Here is a 15,455-nt window from a genome sequence, read left to right on the forward strand (position 1 = left end):
ATGAAAACAATGTTTTAAATCTGTATAAATGTTACAAAATTCCCAGCTAGTTTTTAAGTTGATTAAATTATTATCTTTTTATTTATTTCTCAATCGTTTCAAATGTCGCTATAATGGCGATGACGCCTTTAAAAGTCAGTATTCACTTTATTCGTACCAACGACATTGTTTTCGTGAATAAATAGTTTACACACACTTTTTCTCTTATTTAATTAGCGTATTACCGAACGTTGTATATTTTCTAATTTCTCTTTCATTTCGGTTAAGTATTGCGTAGATACACCATTGTCGGCAATTGTACGAAAACCAACTGAACAAATTTGCTTGAGGTTTCTACTCTGATATGACTTTGGTTTATTATATACGATGCTGTAATGGTTTTATTCGTACAATTGTCGCCGATTTTGTAAAGCTCTTCATATTTGAAAGCTGAAAGTGTATGGTGGGTCACATAAAACGGTATACTCTCGATTTTTGAATCCAGGTCTCAAATATACGTACAAATTCAAGGGCCCGCGATTTAAAATCTTTACTTTTATACTCATTCGCATTTTTTTAATGTAGATAATGTGTATCTAAATAGAGATTTGTAAATTGACGTCCGATGAAAATGCTCCAGTGTAGTTTGTTCTGCCGCTGCTTCTACACATGCGCTTTAGAAGTGGTAGTAGACATAATTAGATTTAAGTTATGTGACGTCAATAAGAGATACTATTTGAGATGATTTTTGTATTTTTTAATATGGCGGTGTTGAGTAGATCGTATCTTAGTATTGTTTTTGATGCGGCCCACTGTATTCATCAATTAGAGTGAACTTGCTTGTGGAATATATTAGTTGAATAAAAAAATATCTTAATGTCTTAATAACATTATAAAGGTGCATCAATCGTATAAAGTATCCTTTCCCGTTTCAAAATACCACTTCAAAAGCGACTTCATTCCTTGCAAAAATATTTCTCCTACACTCAAAATTACTTTATGAAGTAAATAATAACATAAATCTTACGAATGCGAATACAATTGCATAATTGATTGTGGAAAGTTTTGAGGTCAACCCGAGGAGTAGTGGGAGATTTGTTTTTGTACATGCACGTATGTATTATGTATTTGGTAATTTTGTTTAAACACGAACGGTGCAAGAGCTATTCAGATGGAGTGCGAGTAAATAAAATTTTATATGCGTTTATAGTTGATCACTTGAAAATGTGTCTTGGACTTAATCACTTGTCCCAATTTCACATTTCTCTTTTAATGCTCATTAAATCCTAAACATTACTTAACACGCGTATGAAATTTTCTCTTTGCAATTAGTTTTTTTTACATATCGTAATGTTTTAAAACATTTTAAATTAGTTACTCATATTCCTTTTATTTTTATCACTCGCCTACTCGTATCCCCGCTCTTGCCCCGTGCCGCCGCCCCGTGTTGTAGTTCTCGCTGCGCTCGCGCACGCCCAGCGTCAACGGCTCGTACTGCAGCCCCTACAGTAGCCTCACGCGCAAGGTCTGTCAACACACCGATTACTTCCTTTTTTATACTTTTTTATTTTAGTTTTATGCATGCGTCCTTGATTTTACAAATATGTATTCTTAAAATTCGAATCGATTTATAACTGTATAAGAGAAAAACTCTTATTTTCTCACCGTTTCTCTCTTCAAAATTAAAGAAATTAAGCTCCAATTAAGTAAAAAAAAAATTGGTTAATCGACTTAATAACATTGCGAAATAGTTAACGATGGCCATGAGAGTGTCAAAATTTTAATTCATCAAAATCAGGTCATCCATCTGGTGTAAAAACAGAACAAAGTTACAAACTGACCCAGTATTGTAATCGTAACACATGAACAGTTCAAGGACGCGTGTTTCTTTTTTATTATTTTTAGTTGACACATTTACAAGTTTATTTCGATGTTTATTTTTTTCTTCACCTCCGTATTTACACGAATTTGGACAACAGTAGTAAATTATCAAAATTTACTTCATTGCGTTTAAAACTTCCACAGAAAAAGAATAAGTTTTTATTTGACTATTATCAATTTTTTAGTCTATTGCAATAAAGGCTGGTTTATAGTTGTAGCTATTGTGTTTATTAGAAAGTCGTTGTTGACCGCTAAAGTTCTTTATAATGTGACGTCGTTCCCCTGCGCCCACATCACAGCTCGGGAGCCCTTTCTAAGCGCGCGCATAAATTTATCAGAATTTGAATCCAAGTTTGTGTAAATCACACTTTATTTTCTTTTTTTTCCATTCCCAAAATTTTCAGACCAAGATTTACATGCCAGCATGTGGATGTGTTGACTGTAGTGTAGTAGCATTTACGTGTCTTCATTTTAATGTCGATCTGCCCTCTTAGTCTCGCTAATATGGTTGATACTGAACGGCAATATATTGACCGATTTTAGTTGTAACGAAGTTGTATCTGCTTGATGTAGTTTGAATAAAAAACTGGGGATAATTTGGAGTATAACTTTGGTGTCTATAATAATACTTTGGGTACTGTTTTGCACACATTTTTCACGTATTTACCACAAGATATTACTCGAAGAAGTACATACTGACCGATTTTTGTGGTCATGTTCATTTATTTGAAGGTTAATTAATTAATTGCTACATCTGTTTAAACTTATGATAATTGTCTTTGAAGATTAAGTAAAACTCACTTGGAACTGTATCTATGGAACAAAAGATATTGGCAAAGTTTAAATACATCGATGATATAATAGTTCTAAAAAATGAATCACACTTCGTTAAAGGTCTTCAGAGAGAAGTGAGAAACATGTAAATTTATATGAGAAACATCTGTATTGGAGTGACAAGTGAACAGTTTCATATGATTGGTATTATGTGTCACCGCTATATAAGTTTGGTACTGGTTCCCTTAAGGGGTTATGCTATACGCTTGACAAAGTGGAGACAAAAGTGTCGTGAGTGTGGTCCCCAGCCTGAAAGCGTAGCTACAGTAATCGCGCATGTCACAGTTCGGCTCGACGTCGGGCTGCACGTCGCCCGGCCTGCAGCTGCGCGAGCGCGGGTCGCGCGAGCACACGCCGCAGCGCGTGACCGCGTACTCGTACCTGCTCAACGAGACGCCCACGCTGCGCCGCCCGCTGCAGCCCTACGACCGCGCGCCCGCCTCGCCGCACTTCCACCGCCCGCCCTCGCAGGTGACCAACTATATACTGTATACAATGATCTATCGGTCATTATGAAATAAGAATACTCAAACTTATTGAAGTTAAACTTTTTTTGCTGTTTTTAATGTATGTTTTTGTTGATCGCAAAAACTTGTTAATGTAGCCTGAAAAAGCGATGTTACACAAACATTTTCATCTTTTCTTCACAATCCTCTCTGAGAGTATAAACATTGTAATATTGTGTATATTTCTGCAGTCGTCGCGGCCATCTTCCCGCGCCGGCGCCAGCAGCAAGTCCTCCCACCGGCCTGGCATGAGGGTGCTGGTGGACTCCATGCGAAGTGAGACTCCCAGGCCCAAGTCTCCCCACATGAACAATGAGGTTAGACCGCGCAACGGTAACGATTTGGTTTCTTTTTGTAGACTTGATAACGGATTAATATATTTACAATGACATAATAATACTTTATAATTATTGAAATAAAATTGCCGACCTTTGACAAATCAACTATAATTTTCCAATGTCTTTCTTACTATTGCATATTATATACTTATTAGAAACTTAGCTTAAATACTTTAATTTTTTTTTTATTATTTGTAAATCATCAACTAAATGTTTAAGCCTTAAAACAATATTACCTGCTTTTTTTTGTTTTTTGACTATAATAGTTTCAGTTAAAGATCTTTAGCTTCTGTTTATTACCATTGTATAAAATATTATATTGTAATTGATGAGATAATTGTCTGTTACCGTCGCAGGAGCCGATCGAGCTGTCGCACTACCCGGCGGCGTACAAGCCGCCTCCCGGCACGCAGCCCAAGATCGAGCGGGACGACTTCCCCGCGCCGCCCTACCCCTACACGGACCCGGGTGACTACACAGTCTTGAAAACACTGAAAGACTAATAAGGGAAAGGCTAATAAACTTGGGATTCTTCTTGTAGGCGATGGGCTAGCAACCTGTCACTATTACATTCCATCATTAATCTATAAAGCTGAAACATCTTATAATATATAAATATTCAAATTTTGAAAGATGTTTGATATAAGGTGTTAGAAATAACAAAACACTCGCAGAAGACCCGGCTGAACATTGCCATAAAGAAGTAAATAACAATTTACTTTCATTCGTAACCGTATCACGCTTTTTCACTCTGCAGTTCTAATCATTTGATCATCAGAGCGGTGATGTTTTGCTTACACTTATGAACAAAGGGGTTGTGACGAAAATGTCTAACGTGAGTGAGCTGAAATCGTAAAAATATGATGATTGGTCGTACAGTTATTAATTTTAACGCTTGTTCAACCATTTTTTTAAGCAATGAAATGTATTTTTGTGGCAGAGCGCCGCCGTCGCTGGTCGGACACTTACAAGGGCGTAGAAAGCGATTCCGACGAGCCCCAGGCTGGCAAAGATGAGGCGGACAAGCAGGAACTCACCAACGGACAACTCAACGGACACGCCGACAGCAAGCTTGTCAAGGAGCGCACTGAGCTCAGCAAGATACAGAGCGGGATTGCGCAGGTAAGAAATAGGGAAGTGAGAAACGGCACCGATAGGCAACTTGCTAGGGTTAGTGAGAAACATTGCAGGACAAGCGAGAAACACAAAAGAACTAGTGAGAAACATAAGGTAAAGTATAAGTTATAGATATGTGGTGTTCATCAAGAAACTGAAACAACAAACAGGTGACTTATAACTTTAAATATAAATTTAAATTAGTTTAATTTTGCATCTATCGATGTGCGTTGTGAGTTCTGAAACACGTTATTATCCTTTTGCCCAAATAAATTAGGAAATTTGTATACACAAAATTCAAATACAAATTAAAATCATTCATTACCTTATGGGATATTCCAAAATCATTTCATAAGTCTTTTGGTTTCACAACATTGGTTGACGTCAAATAAATAATTTAATACTAAGTTTACTTCCGCTTCCAAAGTGTCAGTGCGCCGACATAAAGCGGTAACATTTTCTTAAATTAAAAGTTATATCAAGTTAAAGTTTTCAATCGCAATTAATTGTTTAAAGTTTTCACTTATGATTGATATTTATTTTAGGTATTCCTGAAAGAAGTGAAAGAGCGCGAGAAGATGCAACAATGGAAGAAACAGAACTTGGACCCGCGGAATGCGAGCAGGTATTGTAAAAATAAATAAACGTTTTGTGCGATCTCGTCTTGAGTATGATTTATTATCCTAGTTATTTGGGATATTTCTTCTTTTGAAAAAGACTTTCACCCCTTTTTGTCGACCATTTAAATATGAGAAGTCCTACCACCCCTTTTGCCGATGATTAAAAATGGGATTCTTATCTTTGGCGATAGCCGAGTAACTCCTCTCACTATTCGAAGCCATATACTGCTGAACATGAACTGTTAGAGTTTTGGAGACTTGCTCTACCCCGCAAGGGATATGTATGATGTAGAGTTAATGCCGTGTGGTTCTCCTTCTGTTACTCATGGATGTCGTAAAGGCGACTAGTGGATGGGCTAATAAAGTAGTAACGTGTATGGGCGCGCCGGCAGGACGCCGTCGGCGGCGCGCGAGCCGGTGCTGCGCCTGCGCTACCCGTCGCCGCTCGGCGCCTCGCCCTCGCGCTCGCTGGACCGCGCGCACGCGCACCCGCACCAACCCGCCGCCGCGCACAGCCACATGCACATCCCGCCCTACCACGGTCAGTCCTACTAACCACTGCGGTCAACATTCCAACTGACTACTCTTTACTCAGTTGGATTGTTTTTAAATCTTATCACTAAGTAAATATTTCAGAATATGTATGATTAACTTAAAATGTCATTGAGAAACAATACATATGACTTAATTCTCGCTGTTTCTCGAAGATATCTATTTGTCATGTATAAGTAATCAACTAATTATTCAAACTATTATCATTTACTGTTATAAAGGATAACAATAAATGTTAATTTAATATTTCTCAATGCGATCAAAATCATATTGTGATGCTCATATATTTTTTTAAAACAGGTGGAGTTTCTCGCTTCGTTTACTATAAAAATAGAGCGCAATATGATATTGATAGCTTAAAACTTAAGAATAAGTAATTTAATAACATGGAATATAGTGAAATACTTTAGCGCCTCTTACTTTAATGTTTTCTTATTTTTATGTCATCTTTGATATGGAAATAAAACAAAAACATATGTTTTTGCTGTTTAGTTTCTTTTATTAAAGAACGAACTTTTATTAAAATAATACTGATATGGAAACAAAAACGGGGCGCTACAGTGTTGAAACATGGCGTAGAACGAAACGCTGCTGTCGTACACTGCTTCTTACTAACACTAACTTCGTAACTCCGGTGATAACAAAAGGCTTAATAAATCTCTTTTAATAATTATTAGGAAACAGTCGCTTGCATAGAGCGCTTGCAGTTGACCCTTATATCCATCATTATTAATTTTGTGAAATTTAGTTCTTTAGCTAATCATATTATTAATTCTTAAGACATATTTGACAATTTCACACGCAGTGGAGATTAGCTGTTCATTCAACGCTTTGTCATTGATCGCAATTTCACTAGGTCGCCATTCGCGCGAAATTTCGTATTTTGCGTATTATTCTATTCTGACAAACAACCATCTTTATTTTCACAGATCTTAAAATACCAATAGTTAACAGACTAATAGAATTAAATTATCTTTTGGCCCAAGTGCAAAAATTAATAAAAAAATATAAGGAGATGGAGGTTTGACAGTTCAAATTAAATTTAGGTCATATCCTTAATTACTTTGGACGAATAGGACGCGTTTTATAAAATATTATTAAAAATCTTTTGACATATCGTTTAAAACACACAATGTTATTACACTGGACAGTCACATTTGTCCAAATATATCGCAATACCATGATATCGCGTAAATTGGAACCTGCGGTAGCGCTTCTGCGATAGACAGCTCTATATCGAAACGTAAGTCGGCCGACGCGCCCGTCGCGGAGACAGGTGAGGCAGCTTCATTACGTCAGCTTGTGTAGAACGCTTCGTGACGCCGCCATTTGTAATTTTACTGCCAAATTATACTTATTTAACATTTGGGATGTGATTGGAAAGCACATTCCAAAATATATATTCTTGATTTAGTTCTCAGGCCATGCTGTCAAAGGTCTGGTTGTGCGAAAGAAAATTACAAATTAAAATGTTTCAATCATTTTATTTTTAAATAAAAATTGTTATGACCAATTAAATTACTTGTTGAAAAAAATTAAGAGATTCCAAAATCTTTTGTATATTACAAATGGACGCTGAAAATAATTAATGCGTTCCATGGTCTATTTGAAGTGTTAACCTGAGTTTTGCATAACAGTAATGTGACTAAAGTTATAGTATATAAGTATACAACACGTTGTTGGCGGCGTCGCTTTCAGCCTTGTACGTTTCATAGTGTTTTTTTTAAAGCTTAACGGCCTATTATTTTATTTTTATTCGTATTACATCGATTTTTTATATATAAATTAGTACTGTTGAATTTCGCATCATTAACTTACTACATTAACATTTGACAGTTGAAGAAATATTGCTAACAATTAATCGAAATTTACCTCAAATTCTTTTTATTTTATTAAAACTAGTAAATAATATAATAATTACAATTGAGTGCTTTAACTGTGAAATGTAACAAAAAAGCATGTTATGTAAGCAGGTGAAAGCGCAGAAGGGCAAACCAAAGATAGCGATGCACGTTTAGTAACTATTGCAATTTTATAGTCAGGAGGTTGTGTATTGTGAGTGGGGTGGGGCATACTTTGTACCCGCAACCGTCGAGCGACGTTAAGATACATTTTTGGAACTTTATGGAAACCATTTTAATGCCTGATTGTTATTTATATGTTTGTGATGCATTTTATTAGTTTATTGTAATGTAAAGATTTTATCTTCAATAAATTTATATGATAGAAATCTTCACATTGTAATAACTTTTTTTTTTCAATTTATAATAGTTTTCATTTAATATTTTTACAAGTATTCAAGTACAATATCATAATTTATGATTATTTTTTATGTGCCCGCTGCGTTTTATGTGATATTATTGTGCATGTATGGTGTATGAGATGATCGCATAGTCAGTCGGTTTTGTTAAAAAGGCAACAACCTAAAGCAATAATTTTGGTCGTTGGAACGGAATTCAACATATTGGTAACATATACATAAAACAACATAAAGTTTGCTTTTTAATATATAAACTAATGGTCTGCTTTTCCGCATAAGAATCATTTTGGCCGAAAAATGTGTTTCTTTTTACTGTGCGATGTTCTCATGAAGTCTATAGTCGAGGAGACGCAGACATAAAAAGAATATTACATATTTTATTGTTTTTAATTTTTCATGAGCCCTCCTCGCCTATAATTTATTAGTTTATATTATCTTATTTTCTCCTCTTATGTGCCAATTGAGAGATTTTTAAATTGTCTAGCATCTAATGCCGGGCTTCGTGTATAGAACACGGAGTACATTTTGTTATTGGCAGAATTCGAAATTATGAAACTACTAATGGTATGGTGCCATTTAGTTTCTATAAGAATAATACTGCAGTAACTTCATAATTTCCATATTAAAAATACTGACGGGTCAAAATCATTTTCTTGCGGGACTCCCATCACGGATGTTTTTAATATATAATATTAAAGAACCGTGGTTATCATGTCACAAATCTCGAGTCGAATCCGTCCTTTATTGATAGATGTTTATATTTATTGAAGTAGTTTATAAAGAAATCTCTCAAAGCAACATAGGGGCGAGTCGGTGTAGTGTGATAGTGTCGTGTGGTGACGTGTGCTGTTGTCGTAGTATACCACGAGACGCGCCCCGGGTCCGGCCTGCGCTCCTCCACGCTGCCCGCCGCCATGACCAGGCACAACGTGAGTACACACACACAATGTACGTCGTGCGTGTCGGGCACGGCCATGTGGAAACATAAAGTTCATACACACTTACACCCTCAACGACCCTTAGGTTCATTCCGTGCGGTACGGAAATGTTCTTACGGCCTGCGTGCGTTGCTGTGGATTCTTCATCAGATGAAATGGTAACGTATTTGGTAATAATATTATGTTGACAGCCGAGGTAAGAAATTATTTATCGGATGCTTTGTACGTTATGTCAAGATGTGAATTATATCTGTAATATGCGGTGTTTTGATATGGATTGTGTGTTATGTAGACACGATTTTGACATAACGTGCAATGAAATAAATTAGTAATTAAGCGGTAGGCCCGGTAGGATGCTAGGATAGTAACTTAAGGCTAGACTAGACTAAAGTATGATAAACTTACAGAAGTAATAACCAGAGGCGACATGGACGAACATGTGATTTCAGACAAGTAGTGCAGATTGTTTATTTCGAAAATTTGTGTCATTCAAAGTCTCGCGCGTTGCTCATCTCGTGCATATTTACAATATCCAAACCATCTATCTTTTTGTTAGTACATACATACATACATAAAATCACGCCTCTTTCCCGGAGGGGTAGGCAGAGACTACCTCTTTCCACTTGCCACGATCTCTGCATACTTCTTTCGCTTCGTCCACATTCATAACTCTCTTCATACAAGCTCGGCGGTTTCGGGTACTTTTGACCTGACCCTTTACCAGGACGTCCTTAATTTGATCAAGATACGTTCGTCTAGGTCTTCCCACTCCGACCTTTCCCTCCACACTCTCCTTGTATATCTGCTTAGTCAACCTGCTTTCATTCATCCTCTCCACATGACCGAACCATCTTAACATACCCTTTTCTATTCCTGTAACTACATCTTCTTTCACATCACAACATTCCCTTATCACGCTGTTCCTTATCCTGTCACTCAATTTCACACCCATCATACTCCTTAACGCTCTCATTTCCACTGCATTTATTCTGCTTTCATGCTTCTTTTGCCATACCCAACTTTCACTCCCATACATTAATGTCGGGACCAACACGCCCCTGTGCACAGCCAGTCGAGCCTTTTTGGATAGTTTCTGACTGCTCATAAAGGCATGCAAAGCTCCATTCACCATGTTCCCCGCGTTCACTCTCCTTTCAATATCACTATCATACTTGCCATCTGATGTAAACTTTGATCCTAGATATACAAACTCTTTCACTTGCTCCACTTTTTCTCCTCCAATCAAAATATTACATGCTGTCATTTCTTTCTCCATTTCAAAAACCAGTGTTTTTGTTAGTACTACTATATAACCCCAAAAAATTTAGTTATCGACTTAACACCTCTGGATATTAATTCTGTAATGCTAGGCTAGTGTCAGCTTTATATAAAAGCAGTAAGCTATATCGCGGAGACGGGTATTGCAGTGGTGTCGTCGCGGGCGGCGCCGCGGCCGGGCTACGGGCTCGCCAACCGCTCGCAGACCTTCTCCAGCACTGCGGTGAGTGTCGGGATGGCGCATCTACCGTACATTTACATCAATAAGCAGAATCAGACAAATTTTGTGTGATAGTATGTGTAGGTGTTTTACACCTCAGTTTAAAAGTTGTATGCATTAATGACATGTAGGTAAGATATAGACGAGGGAAGGCCTTTTTCAGTGAAATCGTCTTATGTTGTAACTGTACGGTTTTGGATATGCTTGGTTTTTTGTCAGATTTGGATACAAATTTAATTATGGAAATATTTTTTTAGAGCTTTTTTAATTATTTGTTCTCCCAGTACTTTTTGTCAGACGCGTAATTCTCACCGATTCTCACCTGTGGGATGAAAACATTTTATATTAAGATAGATTAGAGGTTTAGACGATATATATTATGTACGAAGAGCATTTTATATATAGATGAATGGATCATAATTCATAAGGAATTATTTTGATAAAAATTAATACTATTATAGTTTAAATTATTTCCCAAAAGTCAATCTTTTCTCCATGTGATAGTTTATGACATACTGTATATTGTATGTGTGTGTAATCTATTGTAGTTGTGTGAAGTACCGGTCAGTTGGTTTTATGAGTACGTACGTATTTTTTTGGTTAAGTTATTTTTTATTTCTTATGAATGTATAGGTATAAGAGATTGGTTAAAGAACGTCTTGTGATGTAGCTGTGAGGTGGTTAATCTTAATTACTCGTTCTTGTTATATAGTCTGTACAAATTAAATTAATGATCATAATTAAGGTTATTTTTTTTTGTATGAAACAATTCTAGACCATTTCTTGTAGTTATACATTCATATCTTTATTAAGTAAAGTCAAGCTTCTGTATTATTTATGTAGATATTTTTATTAGATTTATTTTGTAACTTAAGTTTATTCCAATTCTTTTCTAAATTATGACCACTCTATCTCTTTCCCATGGATGTCGTAAAAGGCGACTAAGGGATAGGCTTACAAACTTGGGATTCTTTATTAGGCGATGGGCTAGCAACCTGTCACTATTTGAATCTCAATTTTATTTTTAAGCCAAATAGCTGAACGTGGCCATTCAGTATTTTCAAGACTGTTGGCTCTATCTACCCCGCAAGGGATATAGACGTTACCACATGTATGTATGATTAATCAAAAAGATTGTAATTTAGGACGTTTGAGTCCTTTTACTCAATGAAAACTGCTGAACGGATTCAAAATTTGTTTATTATTTAGCCTAAAGTTTATACTTAACCTTATAATTTGTAGCACGTATGGATAAGCGTCGTCAGCTAGTAATTTAAACGTTCTTTATGCTTTTTACGTTCGATGCACTTCAAACTTGTGAGTTCTATCGTAAGTACTTACCCCAAGGTATTTGTAATAAAGAGTCCACTGATTTCACTTTTATTTTCGTTTTGTTCAAAAGAACGTTTGTTATGAAACTCGTACCTGTTTGTAACGTACGGTGTCTGCGTCGCGTTCCAGGGCGACTTCACATTCAGCGGCATGGGCGACAAGACGCACAGCACGGACTTCAGCAGCGGCAAGTCAGACAGTGAGTATGAACACACCACATTCTATATGATTTTCTATGCTAGTTATTCCTGTGTGGCAATTTTTTTGTGATTCGTGAATTATTTCATAAAAGATGTGTATAGATAAAAGGGCAGTTATGTTGAAAGGCTGAATTGAAAATAAGTCGAAGAACTACATGGATAGAAGGGATACGCTTTATTTTTATTTTTTGACGGATATTATTTAAAAAAAAAAATATTATCCCACATTAAGCTCTTTACCCTGCACTCGAACCAGCTGGGGTTCGAATGACCAGAATAAAATATATCTTTGAAAAATTAAAAAAGTAATAGGTATTCACATATGCCTGGTTGTACATGGTTGCAAACTGAGGTTACATACACAATTTAAAATTATACTCGTCACCAACTCTATAATCTAGAGAATAAAAAGTTCTCGTGAGATATTTAACCATATTAAAATAGAGAGATTGTATTAGATACTGAATGCGTTCTGTTGGTTTGTGCCGCACTGGCAGTGCGGTCGGACCTGTGCGGTGAGTATACCACTTCGCTTCCCGCCCGGCACGCTGCCACAGACTATCATAATAGGTTTACTTTAGCTTTGTTAGTTATAGATAACCCAATCTTAAATCAACGACAAGATTCTTAAGAGTCGCCTGTAAGGTCGAGCGGAGTCCGTGGCCAAGATATTTAAGTATATAAAGTACCAACTTTTTATTTAGCGGACAGCGAACCTGCAAGTAGAAAAAAAGCTATGTTTATAAAATTTTGGCAGCATTGGGACACTTATTATTTATATTTCTTAATTTTATCTTAACACCAAAATTACAATTTTGAATTCTAAATGGGAGCGAAACTGCATTATACAAACGCGTACGTACAGGCGGGTCTTAAATAAAGAAATTAAAAATGTTGCCTTGCGATCCCCTCGAGTGTCGTCAGCCCTGCGCGTATCCCGCAATTGTTCACTATGGTAGACCTTAATAATTATAGAGTTTTATTTGTTATGCCATTTATTCTGCCGCACACATTCGCATTTCCTGGTTTGTGACGCCCACCAGCGTTTAACAGATTTAAATCGTCATATAGAGTTTAACGCATGATAATATTTAGATGTAACAATTTCTTCTTTATGTCATATCAAAAATATTATTTCGGAAAGCCTGTGCGAAAAAAAAATAATTTAAAGTAAAAGGTACCTATAAGGCTTTGCGATTACAAAATATAAAAATTATGCATTGAAAACAAGTGTCTCATCACAACCTTACATCCAGTAACGCTATACCGAGGCAGTTGCGGACTATGACGCCTTGCTTGTCCGTACAAAAGCTTCGCTTTTATTATAGATTTAGTCACAACATAAGTTTTCTCTCAAAATTTATTTTAAAAGTAATTCATTCAAGAATTTTGTTGAATTGGTGCCTAAAGCGTGTTGTAAGGGATTGTAGTGCAAATATTTAGTTGAGCACAATAATAAGTGTGTAATTTTGTTTTCAGTATCTGCCGGTTCCATTACAGACGTGGATAGGAGTGCTGCGGTAAGTGACTTATCATCTAATTAGATAATAATAGTGTCTATATGAAGGGGTACAATTTTAAAGCCTAGACTCAACAATATAGGTGTCATAATGTTTAAATATACAATCCGCTTTTTATTACTATTACGTACATACGTACGTGTATACGTTCGCGATTAAAAGTGTATATGTATTTAAAAAAAAACGTCTCAGGGATCTATCAGGGGAAATATGACACTCACAGCCGTGCCTTCGCGCGGCATTTTCATCAGTGTTGTAGTCCGCACCGGCTTTAAGTTTAATATAATAAAATTGTTATTGATATAGTGCTGTGTGGTTCCCAGAACCAATAAAAAAAGAATAGGACCACTCCTTCTCTTTCCCATGATTGTCGTAAAAGGCGACTAGGGGATGGGATAGGCTTATAAACTTGGGATTCTTCTTTTACGATGGGCTAGCGACCTCACTATTTGAATCTCAATTCCATCATCAAGCCAAAAAGCTGAACGTGGCCTATCAGTCTTTTCAAGACTATTGGCTCTGTTGGTATAGACGTGACTATATGTATAAATGTTCTTATAGACAAAATGTTTGAATAAATATCCTATTGAATAATGTGTTGTGCTGCAGACGACGACCGACGGCATCCTGGCGGTGCACGTGCGGCCCGCGGGCAGCGCCCTGGGCGGCGCGCACGGCGGCGCGGGGCTCGGGCCCCGGGGCAGCTCAGGTAACGACACCACGACCCTCCGCAGGGCAGGCGGGATCCAATCCAGGACCACGGTCAAAAGGCGCGCCTTGGACTCCTTTTCGAAGAGGAGAAGATATAACCCAGATTAAGGAAGAAGTGCCTTGTAGTTCCCGGCACCAACATAAAAAAAGGATAGGACAACTCCATCTTATTTACCATGGATGTCGTAAGAGGCGACTAAGGGATGGGCTTATAAACTTGGGATTCTCGTTTAAGGCAATGGGCTAGCAACCTGTCACTATTTGAATCTCAATTCTATCATAAAGCCAAACAGCTGAACGTGGCCTACCAGTCTCTTCAAGACTTTTGGCTCTGTCTACTCCGCAAGGGATAAAGACGTGACTATATGAATGAATGAATGAATAAGGAAGAAGAAAAGAGTAGAAGTTGCAATAAATCTTCTCTTTATGGTGCCGTCTTCTCACAAACTTTACCAATCATTAAACCACCTGAGCACCGCTCGGAACAGAGATGTTAAACTATTGGTGGCGATCGGCAAACTAAGATTTACTTTGCAGTCAATATTTAACGAACCGACAAACGTTTTAAAATATTGATAAATGAGGATTTATCAATATTTTAAAACGTTTGTCGGTTTAAAAATATACTATTTTAAATATGTAATGAATAATGCGTATCGTACGGTGTAGGCGGCGTGAGGAGATCCCTCCCCAACATGGCGACGAGCCACCTGGTGCACGAGCCGGCCAAGCTGTACCCCTACCACCTGCTGCTCAGCTCCAACTACCGCCTGCCGCCCGACTGCGACCGCCTCAACCTCGAGGTACACCACCAGCTACTCTAAACGGAACAAATTGAAGGTGTCATTCAAGGGTCTGACCTTGGATTTTTGGCACGGAATGTATTTTACACAATAAAAAACATTCAGATGTCTGCGGGATAGAATAATAAGTTAAGCGACGCCATTTTTTTTAACGGCCTCTGTGGCGCAGCGGTAGTACGCTTGTCTGTGACACCGGAGGTCCCGGGTTCGAATCCCGGCCAGGGCATGATGAGAAAAGAACTTTTTCTAATTGTCCTGGGTCTTGGATGTTTATCTATATAAGTATTTATTATAAAATATAGTATCGTTGAGTTAGTATCTCGTAACACAAGTCTCGAACTTACTTCGAGACTAACTCGATCTGTAT

At 37.2% G+C, this 15,455-nt stretch overlaps 1 protein-coding gene across 3 annotated transcripts in view; it reads left to right on the forward strand.

Annotated features, from left to right (window-relative positions):
- Window positions 1-15,455, forward strand: part of LOC106141176 (actin-binding LIM protein 3) — a 64,882-nt gene that overhangs the window by 45,852 nt on the left and 3,575 nt on the right. For 2 of the 3 annotated variants that reach the window (XM_060951068.1, XM_060951066.1), the window contains 12 exons: window positions 1,433-1,504; window positions 2,980-3,165; window positions 3,392-3,517; window positions 3,895-4,006; window positions 4,479-4,660; window positions 5,200-5,279; window positions 5,667-5,815; window positions 10,452-10,525; window positions 11,984-12,053; window positions 13,534-13,574; window positions 14,184-14,283; window positions 14,955-15,088. In XM_060951068.1, the coding sequence (XP_060807051.1) occupies window positions 1,433-1,504; window positions 2,980-3,165; window positions 3,392-3,517; window positions 3,895-4,006; window positions 4,479-4,660; window positions 5,200-5,279; window positions 5,667-5,815; window positions 10,452-10,525; window positions 11,984-12,053; window positions 13,534-13,574; window positions 14,184-14,283; window positions 14,955-15,088 (1,326 nt within the window). Of the gene's footprint in view, window positions 1-1,432; window positions 1,505-2,979; window positions 3,166-3,391; window positions 3,518-3,894; window positions 4,007-4,478; window positions 4,661-5,199; window positions 5,280-5,666; window positions 5,816-8,944; window positions 9,016-10,451; window positions 10,526-11,983; window positions 12,054-13,533; window positions 13,575-14,183; window positions 14,284-14,954; window positions 15,089-15,455 lie in introns of all 3 variants that reach the window. The other variant, XM_060951067.1, reaches the window with a different exon arrangement.

The sequence above is a fragment of the Amyelois transitella genome, chromosome 23 (assembly GCF_032362555.1).
Source record: "Amyelois transitella isolate CPQ chromosome 23, ilAmyTran1.1, whole genome shotgun sequence".
Taxonomy (NCBI): domain Eukaryota; kingdom Metazoa; phylum Arthropoda; class Insecta; order Lepidoptera; family Pyralidae; genus Amyelois; species Amyelois transitella.